The following is a 16,163-nucleotide window of genomic DNA, read 5'->3' as shown; positions in this document are numbered from 1 at the left end:
TATCCCCAGTTTTGACTTTCCTTGTTCCAGGGGAAGGACTCTGAGACATCAGATAAATAGGATCCGCAATACAGCTAGGGAACTGGCATACTGGTAGAAGGATGTTAAGATAGCAGCCTCCAGAATCAGAATCAGGTATATTTACCAATTACCAGATGGCAGTAACACACAGAGAGAAAAGAAGAAAACAGTACAAATAAATAAATAAATAAAAAGGTAAAAGAAGACAAAAAAAAGACAAAAGTATACAGTGGTATGGCGTAGGCGGATGCGTACGCAGGCGAGGATGCTAGATGAAAGGGAGGTTATCTAAACGGCACAAGATCTTTGTACGCTTTTGGGGTGTCTTTAAACCTTTCACATTCCCCTTGACAATCTTCATGGTAGCCTAAAAGGACCAAAGTCATTCCATGAACACCACACATATGTTAACATATTAAAGTTCAAACGATGGGTGTCCCAGCAGCACAGCATCATCCGCATCACATTATGCCAGGCATGGGGGTTCAAGGCCACAGGCAAGGAGGTCTGGGGGAAAGACCAAAGGCTCTTGAAAGTGGCCGAAGGGGGGGGGGGGGGGGCAGAGCCAAAATAACATAAAACACAAAACTGAAATACAAAGTTCTTGAGTAAGGAACTATACAATCTACCAGAGCACGAACACGCTTTCCAGAAGCAGAGTGCATTCCAGTTTTTCTCCGTAGCGTTTCGGCCCTCTCCTATTGATCTCCTTTTTTTAGGAGGGTACTATCCAGCAATAGAAGTAGGCCTAAAAACAGTATAAAATCAATAAGATAAACCATCCCCAAAGCATTCTTCAGCCCAGGGGGTGTAGCCACCCCCTCCCCCCACGTGCCTCCACAATCCCCACCCATTAATAACACGCAGGAAAACAGAAATGAGAAAATGTGAGCAATGAGTTGTAGCCTATTACTATCACAGCACAATGATTTTAGTATGAAGCTCGCACATAGTCTTCCTGTTCCATGACTTTCATAGTAAAATGACATATCCACTATCCCATAACATAGTAGAGTCCTAAAATACCCCACAACACAGACATTCAATCATCCCATGCAGCCAAATCCTGACTCAATATGTAGAAGCTTTCCAGAGGCACCAATAAAATAAAAATCACTTAAAGGGACTCCGAGCTCATCTAAAAAATAAAAGTTGTACTCATCCGGGGCTTTTTCCAGCCCAGTGCTGGTCGGGAGGTCCCACGCCGGCGTCCTGGCTCCTCTCCTACTCCCCGCTCCGGAATGGCTGACCGACCGCAGCCCGGGCGACACTCGGCCGAGTGTCGGGCTGCTCCTTCCTCGTATGACGCGGCTGACGTCACACGCTGGCCGTCTCGCGTCATCACGGCGGCCGGCGTGAAAGTACTGTGCATGCGCGATTAAAGCAAATCTCTCAAAATTTGCAGAGACACGCTCGGCACCCCAACCCGTCAACCCTCCCATAAAAAAATGGACTGTTTGGTTGTTTGAGGGGGGGGGGGGGGGGTCGGTCTGTAAATAATCAGCACCGGTTGTGTCAAATTCCCTAGCTACACCACAATCACAGGAATGGGAGACTTTCTGTCAGAGCAGCATTGCCCACTGTGATGCGCCCGTTAAACTCTCAATGCAGAATTTAGGCCCAAAGCCTTAGGAATGCCAGTAGAACACATTTCAGCTAGATCAGGTGGCTTTACTGACTTCGTTAACTCACAAGTTATTCCGGCGTGGCCGGTTTTTCCCGGTCATCAATTCGATCAAATGATATGACTTGCTTGTTGCATGCTGTTTGTGCTAAACTGTGGCCTGCTCACTCCTGTCAGCGATAGCACTCACCCCCACTTCCAGTCTATCCGTCCCGGCCTGCTGCGTCACTGCGTCATCCTGTAATTTATGCATCTGCCGCCCGAGAGCCTCCGTGATCACGGCCGACAGTTCAGGGCACAAAAGAGTCACCACTTCCTTGGCTAGCTGATGGTAATCCAGTTCGACTCTCCTGCATGCGCTGCTCTCTGCATCTGTATCAGGGGCCTCGTTGGTCTAACCCAGCCGCCACCATCTTTGACTCACGTGCGTTGCTGCCAGTGGATCTCCGACACCCCCAATCACGAATTCGAGTGATCAGGAATTCGACTCCGTCCACTTACGAATTGACTCGTAATCACGAGTAGGAATGGATATCCAACTCGAGTGCGGTTTTGAGTTGAATAACTGCATGTAATCACGAGTCGGTATTCGTAATTAAAAACCCGCTGACTTTAACGGTTAATAGCAAACTCCCCTTACATGCTAGAAACACCAAATTTGCCAGAGGTGTTAAGAACAGTGGGAATAAGAGGGGGGAAAAATTCAAAAAGACCTTATAGTTTTTGAGAAAATCGATTTTAAAGTTTCAAAGATAAAAATTATACATTTAAATGTGGTAGTTAACTGTCATTTACCGCATTTAAATGACTACTTTTTTCCTTTGAAAATGTAAAATTGTTTTTCTCAAAAACTACAAGGTCTTTTGGAAAAAAAAATTCCTTCTTATTCCCACTGTTCTTCTTAACATATTGCTATTCACTGTTAAAGTCGGCGGGTTTTTAATCACGAATACCGACTAGTGATCACGAGTAACTCATGATCACGAGGATTGGGTAACATGGCGATCCATTGTGGGTTAATCTGCCGCCTCCGACACAGTTGGGATGCTGTAGTAGAAGATCGGGGAGGTTAATACGGATGGTTGGAGGCCACAGCTTTTGTTGCCATCGTCCTCAGCACCGGAAGTGATAAAAGGGAGCTTATGCCGGGGCAGCTACATGGAGGATCTGAACAGTCAGCACATTGCTAACATCTGTCTCTTGATGCAGATGCATGCATGATAAATCTCCTGGGATCCACTGGAAGCTTCTCTTCTGCCGATGTTATCACAGCAAACAGCAAAGACAACTGCCTGCGGCTTCTCCAGACCCCTGGAAATCAGGTACGCTTTCAGTTCGCTGCATTTTATAATCTGCATTAGGTGTGATGGCCAACTATTCACAAAAAAAGGGTTTCCTGAGGCTAAAATCTTGCACAGAAGGTCCACTGATTTATTAAGGGGCGTGGAGGACCTCATCTGTGAAGAAAGTCTAGCTCAACTAAATGTATACATCATTTCATTCAGATTTTTTGTAGACAGTTTTTCGCTATGATACACTCATAGGAACCCCTTGTGGTTGGAGGAGGAGAGGTTTGGCTGTTGGGAGAGGGTTTTGCTTTGTTGGCTGTGATAATGTTGAATAGTCTTCCATTGAAACTGCTTCTATAACATATACGGTAGTTGATACGTTTAAAAACACTGATTACCAGGGGTGCTCGGATACCCCTTTTCAAAATCCGAATTGATCCAGATCTGGATACCCAGATATCCGAATCGAATATCCAAATCCGAACTTTTTGGTATCCGAGTAAACTCGGATATCTGAACCCAATATCCTGGATATCCGGATAGAAAACCGGAAGTGACCTGAACATGCTTCCAAAAGTCTCTTCAAATGGCAAAAACCCCTTTCGGAGGTCTCTCTCTCTCTCTCTCTCTCTCTCTCTCTCTCTCTCTCTCTCTCTCTCTCTCTCTCACTGCCTTCGAAAGGGATTTTTGCCATTGAAGGTGATTTTGGCTTCTGCTCAGATATCTGAACTAACTATCCAAGTATCCGCCCGGATTTCGGATTTCAGATGGGAAATCCGAGTTTGCTCGGATAGTGCTATTCGGATTTTAAAAAATATACGAATTGCTATTCAAAGTTCGGATAGTGGAAAAAGTTCGGATTATCTGGATACCCGAATATTGGATGAGCACCGCTGCTGATTTCAAGCAAAGTCCATTTCAAATGACTGTTAATATAAGTCTCTAAGGCCTGGTGTTTCTTTAACAGTTTCACAGCATCAGAACTTTGTTTTTCTTACCCAAGCCTTATTTTTAGTTGCACAGAAGAAAACTGCCCGGGCATTTTTCCCCTGATGCTGTGCAAAGCATGATGGGATTTCTGGTGTTGTGGTTCTCGTTCTGCTGTTTTGGTGCAATTTTTTTTCAATGTTTTTGATTTTGAATTTGAGACTTGAAGCCTAGCGTGTGCAGCTGGGATGGGTGATCAGGACACAGGACAGTTGGAACTGTATCTCATGCTCCCTGTCACCTCCTTTTAACCAAAAAAGTGGCTGCCCCCATGAAAAAGATGGCAGTCCCCATGAATCACAAACATTTGCCTGTTCTTTTAAAACAGGGTGGGTAAGAGATTATATTACCTATCTATTTTAATTAACATAACTAATGCAACTTAATGACAGTATGTTTGTTTAGGCTGAAGTTCCCCTTTAAAGCTTTATTAAAACAGGTGGAGCTCTAGTAAAAATATGAACTATTTGTTTGTAATATTTTGTTTTTAATAAAATACAATGAATGTATTTATCCCACCCTCTCCTTGTGTCTTTACTTCTTGATCTGGCTATTGTTTCCATTATTACAGATTCTCCTGAAATTCAGCCAGTTTGTCTGTCTGACCAAATACTGTAGCGATAAGATTAACATTTATGATGGAGTAAACAAGAACGCCGCCCTGCTGGCCACAGTCTATGCTGACCAGCCCCTTCCTGTGCTACTCTCATCATCCTCATTCCTGCTGCTGGAATACATCACTGCTGCACCTGGTCAGAGCAGCTTCAGTGGATCTTACAGCTCTGGTGAGTATCCAACTAGCTAGATGTCCAGTCATCAGAAATTATCCTCATTTGTTTACGTTAGCTATTGCATTAGAGGGGCTATGGAAGCAGCCATCTTCGCCTCCTTCTAAATCTAAAATGTGAGTTTCCTAAATGTGATGTGGATCCACTGACTAGAATACTTTTTAATGCCCTTCTCTGGAGTCTGTTTATCAATGTGGTGTTCTTTCTGAATAGGGATGAGGGCACATGGTTGCTGAATAATAATTTATAGCAGATCAGGGACCAGCCTTGCTTAACAAGATGCAAATGATATTTATAGTCAAGTTTGCCATGTGGCTGACTTAAGGCCCAGTTCACATTAGCGTTCGCTATCCGGATTTTCCTGATCTGATCCGGACCGCATACTGTACAAACGGAACGTACGTTCCGCATAGCAATGTAAAGGCTATGTGGACGTTCACACGTGTCCGTTCCGTACAGTACGGAGAGGATCGGATCCGGACTCCGGACTCTTTTCCAACATGCACTATTTTTTGCGTCCGGATCTCCGGCTGACGCACCCGGACCGGAGCCGGACCTGAGCCTGACAGCACCATTCGGAACACAGAAACCAATGGGGAACGGAAGGCACAGAACACACTGCCTACAAAAACCTGAAGTTCTACCCCACTTCCTATGCGTATCCAAGCGGCCATTTCGGATGGGGACACATGGGCCAAGCATGTCTGGAGTGGAGCAGCAGTGACAGACGTGCTGGAGCTGTTTGGCAGAATGTCGGAGGTGGAGGTGAGGCCTACAGCGGAGGAACCTGATTCTACAGGTGCACCAGGTGCACCTTCTGCTGACCTCAACATTTTTTTTTAAATTTCGCTATTTTTTTGCCCACGGATCCGGATGGCAGCCTGATGCATGCCTGATACAAACGGACCGGATCTGGATCGGAACCGTACGGTTCTGATCAGGATCAGGTCAGGATCCGATCAGGATCCGATTAGGATCCGGTCCGTTTACTTGACAAAACGCAAGTTTGAACGGGGCCTAGCCAAAAATGAGAAAGTACAGCCCAAGGGGACAGTCAGTCTGGGAAATAGAGGGTGAAAAACTACTTCTGCTCAGCCAGTGATTGTACCCCTTGCCCCAACAAGCCATAAACATACAAAGATAGGCCAATTGATCCTCCCTTCCCTCTGGCCTTAATCATAATGCGAGTCTCATGAACTGAGGTTGTGAGGGTTCGAAATATGCAGCTAGATGCTGGTTGGGTCAGTCAGGGGTGGTTTTGTTAAGTAGTGGAAGCAATAGGTTCCAAACTATGTTTCCCAGATTCTCATCATTAGAGCAAAACCCATATGCCTACACGAGGAAGTGAGATTTTAGTTTATAATTAACTGTGAAGAATTGTAAGACCTCCATTCTTCTAATTAGCATTGCCAGGGGTCTGTATGGATGGGGGCACAGCTGCAGCTGGCAGAGTTACACAAAGCATTTTTTTCAATTTAAATACTCCAGCTTGATAGGTAAAACGTATTATTTACTTTAATCAGGAAGATTGCCATCAGAATATGCCTTGTGCTAGTTTGTGTTTAGTTGGAGATTATGGAAGAGATGAGTACAAACAATCCTATGGGGAATACAGATGCACAGTTTCACTCCGAGAATGTGGATGATGTTTCCTGATGCTATGGACTCTCCTCTCCTGATGCTATGGTCTCTCCTCTCCTGATGCTATGGCTCTCCTCTCCTGATGCTATGGTCTCTCTCTCCTCTCCTGATACTATGGTCTCTCCTCTCCTGATGCTATGGTCTCTCCTCCCCTGATGCTATGGTCTCTCCTCTCCTGATGCTATGGTCTCTCCTCTCCTGATGCTATGGACTCTCCTCTCCTGATGCTATGGTCTCTCCTCTCCTGATGCTATGGGCTCTCCTCTCCTGATGCTATGGTCTCTCCTCTCCTGATGCTATGGACTCTCCTCTCCTGATGCTATGGTCTCTCCTCTCCTGATGCTATGGTCTCTCCTCTCCTGATGCTATGGTCTCTCCTCTCCTGATACTATGGTCTCTCCTCTCCTGGTGCTATGGACTCTCCTCCCCTGATGCTATGGACTCTCCTCTCCTGATGCTATGGTCTCTCCTCTCCTGATACTATGGTCTCTCTCTCCTCTCCTGATACTATGGTCTCTCCTCTCCTGATGCTATGGACTCTCCTCCCCTGATGCTATGGTCTCTCCTCTCCTGATGCTATGGTCTCTCCTCTCCTGATGCTATGGACTCTCCTCTCCTGATGCTATGGTCTCACCTCTCCTGAGGCTATGAACTCTCCTCTCCTGATACTATGGACTCTCCTATCTCTTGATGCTATGGACTCTCCTCTCCTGATACTGTGGTCTATCCTCTCCTGATGCTATGGACTCTCCTCTCCTGATACTATGGACTCTCCTCTCTCTTGATGCTATGGACTCTCCTCTCCTGATACTATGGTCTCTCCTCTCCTGACGCTATGGTCTCTCCTCTCCTGATGCTATGGACTCTTCTCTCATGATACTATGGTCTCTCCTCTCATGATGTTATGGCCTCTCCTCTCCTGATGCTATGGCCTCTCCTCTCCTGATGCTATGGTCTCTCCTCTCGTGATGCTATGAACTCTCTCTCTCTCTCTTCTCCTGATGCTATGGACTCTCCTCTCCTGATGTTATGGTCTCTCCCTCCTCTCCTGATGCTATGGTCTCTCCTCTCCTGATGCTATGGACTCTCCTCTCCTGATTATATGGACTCTCCTCTCCTGATGCTATGGACTCTCCTCTCCTGATGCTATGGTCTCTCCTCTCCTGATGCTATGGTCTCTCCTCTCCTGATGCTATGGTCTCTCCTCTCCTGATGTTATGGACTCTCCTCTCCTGATACTATGGACGCTCCTCTCCTGATGCTATGCACTCTCCTCTCCTGATGCTATGGACTCTCCTCTCCTGATGCTATGGACTCTCCTCTCCTGATGCTATGGTCTCTCCTCTCCTGATGCTATGGTCTCTTCTCTCCTGATGTTATGGACTCTCCTCTCCTGATACTATGGACGCTCCTCTCCTGATGCTATGCACTCTCCTCTCCTGATGCTATAGACTCTCCTCTCCTGATGCTATGCACTCTCCTTTCCTGATGCTATGGACTCTCCTCTCCTGATGCTATGGTTTCTCCTCTCCTGATGCTATGGTCTCTCCTGATGTTATGGTCTCTCCTCTCCTGATGCTATGGTCTCTCCTCTCCTGATGCTATGGTCTCTCCTCACGTGATGCTATGGACTCTCCTCTCCTGATGCTATGGACTCTCCTCTCCTGATGCTATGGACTCTTCTCTCCTGATGCTATGGTCTCTCCTCTCCTGATGCTATGGACTCTCCTCTCCGGATGCTATGGACTCTCCTCTCCTGATGCTATGGTCTCTCCTCTCCTGATGCTATGGTATCTCCTCTCCTGATGCTATGGACTCTCCTCTCCTGATACTATGGTCTCTCCTCTCCTGATGCTATGGTCTCTCCTCTCCTGATGCTATGGTCTCTCCTCTCTCCTCTCCTGATGCTATGGACTCTCCTCTCCTGATGCTATGGACTCTCCTCTTTCCTGATGCTATGGTCTCTCCTCTCCTGATGCTATGGACTCTCCTCTCCTGATGCTGTGGTCTCCTCTCCTGATGCTATGGTCTCTCCTCTCCTGATGCTATGGACTCTCCTCTCCTGATGCTATGGTCTCTCCTCTCCTGATACTATGGACTCTCCTCTCCTGATGCTATGGTCTCTCCTCTCCTGATGCTATGGTATCTCCTCTCCTGATGCTATGGTCTCTCCTCTCCTGATGCTATGGTCTCTCCTGATGTTATGGTCTCTCCTCTCCTGATGCTATGGTCTCTCCTCTCCTGATGCTATGGTCTCTCCTCTCCTGATGCTATGGTCTCTCCTCTCCTGATGTTATGGTCTCTCCTCTTCTGATGCTATGGTCTCTCCTCTCCTGATGCTATGGTCTCTCCTCTCGTGATGCTATGAACTCTCTCTCTCTCTTATTTATTATTTATTTATTTGTTGTATTTATAAAGCACCAACATATTACGCAGCGCTGGACATTAGTTAAGGTTACAGACAATATTTAGGGGTGACATACAGCAATATGACAATACAGGAATACAAGAAAACCAGATCACACAGCACAGTATGAGTACAAGGTAATGCTTAGTCAGTCACTGGATGGGAGCATGGAGTTAGGCAAGTTAGGTTCACTCAAATGCATAGCATGGGTGCACAGTAATAGAGGTGCATGATCAGGTAGGACACAAAAGGAGTGAGGACCCTGCCCAAAGGCTTACAATCTAGAGGGAGAGGTAGGGACACAAGAGGTAGGGGACCAGAGTTCGGCTGTGGGTTTAGAGCAATTGTGAGGGGTGGTAGGCAAGAGTGAAAAGGTGAGTTTTGAGGGCCTTCTTGAAGGTGTTGAAGGAGGGGGCTGCCCTAATGGGTGGAGGTAGGGAGTTCCATAGTGTCGGAGCGGCTCTTGAGAAGTCTTGGAGGCGTGCATGGGACTGGGTGATGCGGGGGACGGTCAGGCGAAGTTCATTGGAGGAGCGGAGTGAACGGCTTGGTGTGTATCTCTGAGTAAGATCAGAAATGTAGGTTGGACAGGTTTTGTGGATGGATTTGTAGGTCAGACACAATATCTTGAATCTGATTCTGGACTGGATAGGAAGCCAGTGGAGGGATTCACGGAGGGGAGCCGCCCTGGTGGAGCGATGGGAGGAGTGGATAATTCTGGCAGCCGCATTCATGATGGACTGCAGTGGGGCTATTCGGGTCTTAGGGAGTCCAGACAGAAGGGCATTGCAGTAGTCGAGGCGGGAAATTATGAGGGAATGGATGAGGAGTTTGGTGGTGGCAGGGGTCAGGAAAGGGCGAATCTTACAGATGTTACGAAGGTGGAAGTTGCAGGACTTTGTGAGGTTTTGGATGTGGGGAGCGAAGGAGAGTGCGGAGTCCAGGGTGACACCCAGACAGCGGGCTTGAGAGGTAGGGTGAATAGTAGTGTGGTTAACAGTGACCTGCACATCTGGGAGGTCCAGGGATGACCGGGGTGGGAAGATCATAAATTCCGTTTTGTCTAGATTTAGTTTTAGGAACCTAGCGGACATCCAGGAGGAGATGGCAGATAGGCAGGAGTAGTGGTGGATATGTCAGGGGTGTGGAGATAGATTTGGGTGTCATCTGCATACAGATGATAGTTAAAACCCATGGAGGAGATAACCTTGCCAATGGAGGATGTGTATAGGGAGAACAGTAGGGGGCCAAGGACCGAGCCTTGGGGGACTCCCACTGAGAGGTGGTTGGGGGTGGACGAGGACTCATTGAAGGAGGTTGTGTAGGAGCGGTTGGAGAGGTAGGATGAAAGCCAGGTCAGGGCGAGATCGTGAATGCCCATGGATTGGAGGGACTGGAGGAGTAGGGGATAATCTACTGTATCAAAAGCTGCTGAAAGGTCAAGGAGGAGGAGAATGGTGTATTTACCTTCAGCTTTAGCTAAGGCAAGGTCATTGACCACTTTGGTGAGAGCCGTTTCGGTTGAGTGGGCAGGCCGAAATCCAGATTGCAGTGGGTCTAGTAGTGAGTTGGCATTGAGGTACTGGGTCAGGCGTTTGTGAACCAGACGCTCAAGGAGTTTTGAGGCAAAGGGGAGGAGGGAGATCGGGCGGTAGTTGGAGGGTAGCGAGGGGTCGAGGGAGGGTTTCTTGAGCAGAGGCAGTACAGTGGCCTGCTTGAAGTCTGAGGGGAAGGTGCCTGTGGATAGGGAGAGGTTAAACATGGTAGTGAGGACTAGGGCCAGATCCGTGAAGTGAGGCTGAAGTAGATCAGAAGGGATAGGGTCAAGGGGGGAGGTAGTGGTATGGGAAGTCTGCAGTAGGTGGTTGACCTCCTCAGTGGTAGTAGGAGTGATGGAGGTGAGGGGAGGATAGGGTGGAGAAGGAGTAGGTTGTGAGCAGGTGGGAGGTGAAGATTGAAGATTGGATATTTCCTGACGGATGGAGACTATTTTGTTGGTGAAGTGGGTGGCTAAATCTGTGGCAGAGAGGGAGGAAACAGAAGGTGGGGGGGTGGGTTTAAGCAGGGAGTTGAAGGTGCTAAAAAGACGCCGGGGATTGGAAGCTTGTGCTCCGATGAGCTTGGTAAAGTATTCCTGCTTCGCATGAGCAAGGGTAGTGTGGAACTGCTGCAGGTTAGTCTTGTACTGTAGGAAATCCTGGTTTAGTCGAGTTTTCCGCCATTTTCGTTCAGTGGCGCGTGTTTCCCTCTGGAGGTTGCGAGTATGGGTAGTGCGCCAGGGCTGGGGGTTAGGGGGTCGGTTGCGGCGGAATATTGGTGGAGCAGCTTTCTCTAGGGCTGATGAGAGAATTTGGTGATACTGAGCTGCAGCAAGATTAGGACAGGTTAGGGTGGGGAGAGTGGAGGATAGGCCATGGAGGGAGTCAGCAAGGACGCCAGGGTTGAGCTTGCGTAGGTCTCGCTGCCATCAACCAGGTGGGTGGGCGGGTAGTTTGGAGGTGCCTTCCGTGAGGAGGTTGAAGGCGAGAAGGTTATGGCCTGAGGGTGGAAATGGTGCGATGTCGAGGTCTGCAATGGTGGTGGATTTAGTGAATATAAGGTCGAGAGTGTGACGTGCAGTGTGAGTGGGGGCGTTGGTGTGTTGTACTAGGCAATGTGAGTTGGCTATGGTGAGTAGCCGGGTCGCAACAGAGTTCTTGGGTTCATTGATGGGTATATTGAAATCCCCGAGGATGATGGTGGGGAGGTCAGAGGAGAGGATGTGTGGGAGCCAGGAGGCAAGGTTGTCGAGAAATTGTCGTGTGGAGCCCGGAGGGCGGTATAAGACTGCAACAATGGCTGGGAGGGGATTGTAGAGGCGGATAGTGTGGGCCTCAAATGATGTGAATTGTAGGGAGGAAGGTGGAGTGAGGACACGGAATGTGCAGGATGGGGAGAGGAGCAGACCCACCCCTCCCCCGGTCCTGTTGTCTGGTCTGGGGGTGTGACTGAGGTGAAGCCCCCCGTATGAGAGGGCAGCCTCTGCGGCAGAGTCAGAGGGGGTGAGCCATGTCTCAGTGAGTGCGAGGATGGTGAGGGATTTGGAGAGGAAGAGTTTGTGGACCTCTGTAAGTTTATTGCGGACGGATCTGGCATTTCAGAGACCGCAGGGTAGGGGGAGCATGTGCTTGTGATTGGGATGGATGGAAATGAGGTTGGAGCGAGGATGGGTGTTGAAGTTATTTGTGGACAGAGAGCTGTGAAGCGGGTCAGCAGGGGATGCTTGTCTGGCAGCAGGCTGTGGCCCAGGGTTAGGCGATATATCACCAGCAGCAAGTAAGAGTAGGAGGGAGAGAGTAAGCAAATGTGAATGGGATTTAAATGTTTGTGAGGTTTTTGAGCTGCTGGAGGGAGAGAGAGATTTCAGGAGAGCTAACAGTTCTCTTCTCCTGATGCTATGGACTCTCCTCTCCTGATGCTATGGTCTCTACCTCCTCTCCTGATGCTATGGTCTCTCCTCTCCTGATGCTATGGACTCTCCTCTCCTGATTATATGGTCTCTCCTCTCCTGATTATATGGTCTCTCCTCTCCTGATGCTATGGACTCTCCTCTCCTGATGCTATGGTTTCTCCTCTCCTGATGCTATGGTCTCTACTCTCCTGATGTTATGGTCTCTCCTCTCCTGATGCTATGGTCTCTCCTCTCCTGATGCTATGGTCTCTCCTCTCCTGATGATATGGTCTCTCCTCTCCTGATGTTATGGACTCTCCTCTCCTGATGCTATGGACTCTCCTCTCCTGATGCTATGGACTCTCCTCTCCTGATGCTATGGTTTCTCCTCTCCTGATGCTATGGACTCTCCTCTCCGGATGCTATGGACTCTCCTCTCCTGATGCTATGGTCTCTCCTCTCCTGATGCTATGGTCTCTCCTCTCCTGATGCTATGGACTCTCTTCTCCTGATGCTACGGTCTCTTCTCTCCTGATGCTATGGACTCTCCTCTCCTGATGTTATGGTCTCTCCTCTCCTGATGTTATGGTCTCTCCTCTCCTGATGTTATGGTCTCTCCTCTCCCGAAGCTATGGTCTCTCCTCTCCTGATGCTATGGTCTCTCCTCTCCTGATGCTATGGTCTCTCCTCTCCTGATGTTATGGACTCTCCTCTCCTGATGCTATGGACTCTCTCTCGCTCTCCTCTTCTGGTGCCATGGACTCTCTGGGGATCAGTCAGCCTATTTCTAACATTTGTCTCTTGATGCAGATCCATGCAAGACAAAGCTCCTGGGACCCTCTGGAAGCTTCTCTTCTGCCGATGCTTATGCGACAAACAGCAAAGACAACTGTTGGTGGCTTCTCCAGACCCCTGGAAATCAGGTATGCTTTCAGTTTGCTGCATGAGATTTAAAAGCCAACTATTCACAAAACAGTGTTTCCCAAGACTGGAACCATTGCACAGAAGGTCCACTACATTAATAAGGGTCACGGAAAACCTCATCTGTGGAGAAAGTATAGCTCAACTAGATTTATATATCATTTTATTTATACCACATATAGATTTTTTGTTGACAGTGTTTCACTACGAAACAATCATAGGAACCACTTGTGGTTGGAGAAAGAGGTGTGGCTTGTAGTTGAATAGTCTCCCACCGAAACTGCTTCTACTACGACATATAGTGGATACATTTAAAAAGAGATTTTGTGTTTTCCTAAAAAAATAAATAAATAAATAAAAATACCCCCTTAAATTAATATAGAAGGCACATACATTTCTGAGAGTTAACACTCCAAAGTTAAGCCCAGGGATACTATTTGATTTCACTGTGAGGTTAGGAGATCATCCAGAGGTTTTTTTACGACTTTTCCACCTTCTTGTGTTCCAACTGGAATTTCTGAGGTTGTTGGATAGTATTTTGGTGGGTTTTTTGATTGAACTATAGAAACATGAATGTTTTTAGCTCTTGTCTCTTTCAGAATTCTGTACGCTTACATAATATTCTTACAATTACAGTCTGTGAATCAAGGCCAACCCCGCTTAATAGCAGATCAGCATCCAGTAAAAAATTGTGGAAATGAGGGTTCTGAGGTTCAGTATTAGCAATCAATTATAAAACTATACTTTTAATTACATCCAGCCACAACATTACTACGCCATCGCCCACTCCGCCAACACCGGGCCAACGGATTACTACTACTTATCTATACTAAAGTTACACCAACTGACACCAACTGACCCTGAGTGCAGCTAGATTGGCTGTTCGATTTACATTACGAGGTAGTTACGGTACTATATTAATTGGGCGATAGGAATGTTGAGAGCATCCCTAATATGGCTCTATACTAAAAAGTCTACAGTTTATGTTTTTACCCCTCTTTGTCACAATCTATGAACTTGTGAAATTCTGTCACATATACATAAATATATCCGCGCTAAGGATCAATAACTTTCCAATAAGCTGGCAAGTTTAAAGTCCTCAGATAGACTTCTTTAACTCATATTTTCGTTTAACTTCAGCGCTGATCGGAATCTCAGATACCAAATCCACCCCCAGACACCCTTCAAAGTGCAGGCTTACCAATTTGAAGAAAGACCCAAATCATAAGGTCTAAACATTTATACTAGTCATCCCACGATCCCTAGCTCTTCACTGTCAACCAGGAGGATCCAGCTCTCTTCATGCGACAGAATCAGTCCTCAGCATGAAATCATAACCAGAAACAGATCTAAGTGTACTCCGTTTAAAAATTCCACTTTTTATTGCTTCTATAAATACAAGTAAAATACTCACATCCGGGCCCTTGTAACAGGGACCCACAGTGTACAATAGTGCTTCAAATTATAAAGTGCCGTCCTTCCATCCACCTTTTGTAAGCCCGTGAAATTCTGCCTCTGAAGAAGCAGCCATATTTAACGCTGTGAAACATGCGTTAGGCTATGTCATGTGGAATTCAACATGACTTAAAAATGTGTTTGTTGTGCTGCATCACATTAGATTGTTCATGAATACTGTCATTAAAATATGATGGATTGTTAATCCTAAACCTCAAACCCCTCATTTTGTTATTTTTTTACCGGATTCTGATTTACAGAATAGTCTGTTGACTGTTCTTATCGTTTGAGTTGCAGTTTTGCAGTAGGAGATATTCTGCCTGTCCCCCGAGACAGAACAGGCTGCTTTGCAGAGAGTCCACTAGCTTGTCTATACAGTTATTATTACACAAACCCATCCTGATTACAGGAAAAGTCCATTTTGGATGACTGTTATTACAGGTCTTAAAGAGAAACTCCGACCAAGAATTGAACTTTATCCCAATCAGTAGCTGATACCCCCTTTTACATGACAAACAAATCTATTGCATTTCACAAACAGACCATCAGGGGGCGCTGTATGACTGATATTGTGGTGAAACCCCTCCCACAAGAAGCTCTGAGTACAGCGGTACTTTTGGCAGTTTGTGACAATGTAACAATGTTCACAGACAGGAATTAGCTGTTTACAGCTGTCTCTAACAGTCAAAACAGCTAGGAGCAGCTACATAACCTGCCCACAGTAACAATGTCACCATGTAATAAATGTCAGAATGTAAAACAGGGAGAGGAAAGATTTTACAATGAGCAAACACTGACTAAATCATTTATACATAATTATGGTAAAAAATGAAGCACTTTTTTTACTACATTATTTTCACTGGAGTTCCTCTTTAAGGCTTAAAGTGAACCCAAGGTGAAAATATACTGATGAGATAAAGAAGGAAACGTATCCTGCTACTCCTAAAAAGGATATGTTTAAGTATCATAGGGTTTTCTTTTATATTTAAAGGGGCACTACAGCGAAAAATTATAAAATTTGAAATGTGTGCAAACAGACAAATAAGAAGTACGTTTTTTCCAGAGTAACATGAGCCATACATTACTTTTCTCCTATGTTTTACAGCAGGTAGTAGAAATCTGACAGAAGTGACAGGTTTTGGACTAGTCCAACTCTTCATAGGGGATTCTTAGCAAGGCTTTTATTCTTTATAAAGATATTCCCTAAAAAGGATTTAAACAATGATGCTGGCCAGCTTCCCTGCTCCCTACACAGTTTTTTGGCAGTTGGACAGAGCAACTGCCACTCACTAAGTGCTTTTGAAAATAAATAAATCCCCTATGAAGAGATGGACTAGTCCAAAACCTGTCACTTCTGTCAGATTTCTACTACCTACTGTAAGTGACAGCAACATAGGAAAAAAGTAATTTATGGCTCATTTTACTCTGGAAAAAACGTACTTCTTATTTGTATGTGTTTGCACATATTTTACATTTTACAGTTTTTCGCTGTAGTGCCCCTTTCAATAGTTAAAAAGTAGGTTGAATGTTTTTGGTCTTTAATCAGTGGCAGCCTATTAGCTGTACCAGAGTTAGAAAAAGGTCAATAGTTTCTGTATGA

At 46.3% G+C, this 16,163-nt stretch overlaps 2 protein-coding genes across 4 annotated transcripts in view; one reads left to right on the top strand and one right to left on the bottom strand.

Moving 5' to 3' along the window:
• Nucleotides 1-16,163, bottom strand: part of LOC137538746 (low choriolytic enzyme-like) — a 1,161,243-nt gene that overhangs the window by 724,963 nt on the left and 420,117 nt on the right. The gene's annotated exons all lie outside the window — the stretch shown is intronic.
• Nucleotides 2,863-16,163, top strand: part of LOC137537973 (exoskeleton protein RP43-like) — a 75,890-nt gene continuing 62,589 nt past the window's right edge. Inside the window, exons 1-3 of the mRNA XM_068259894.1 lie at nt 2,863-2,967; nt 4,493-4,706; nt 12,998-13,110. Coding sequence (XP_068115995.1) covers nt 2,863-2,967; nt 4,493-4,706; nt 12,998-13,110 — 432 coding nt within the window. The remainder of the gene's footprint in view (nt 2,968-4,492; nt 4,707-12,997; nt 13,111-16,163) is intronic.

This window comes from Hyperolius riggenbachi, chromosome 11 (assembly GCF_040937935.1).
Source record: "Hyperolius riggenbachi isolate aHypRig1 chromosome 11, aHypRig1.pri, whole genome shotgun sequence".
Classification (NCBI taxonomy): Eukaryota; Metazoa; Chordata; class Amphibia; order Anura; family Hyperoliidae; genus Hyperolius; species Hyperolius riggenbachi.
The sequence above is the reverse complement of the archived record's forward strand: the minus strand, read 5'-3'. Positions and strand labels throughout refer to the sequence as shown.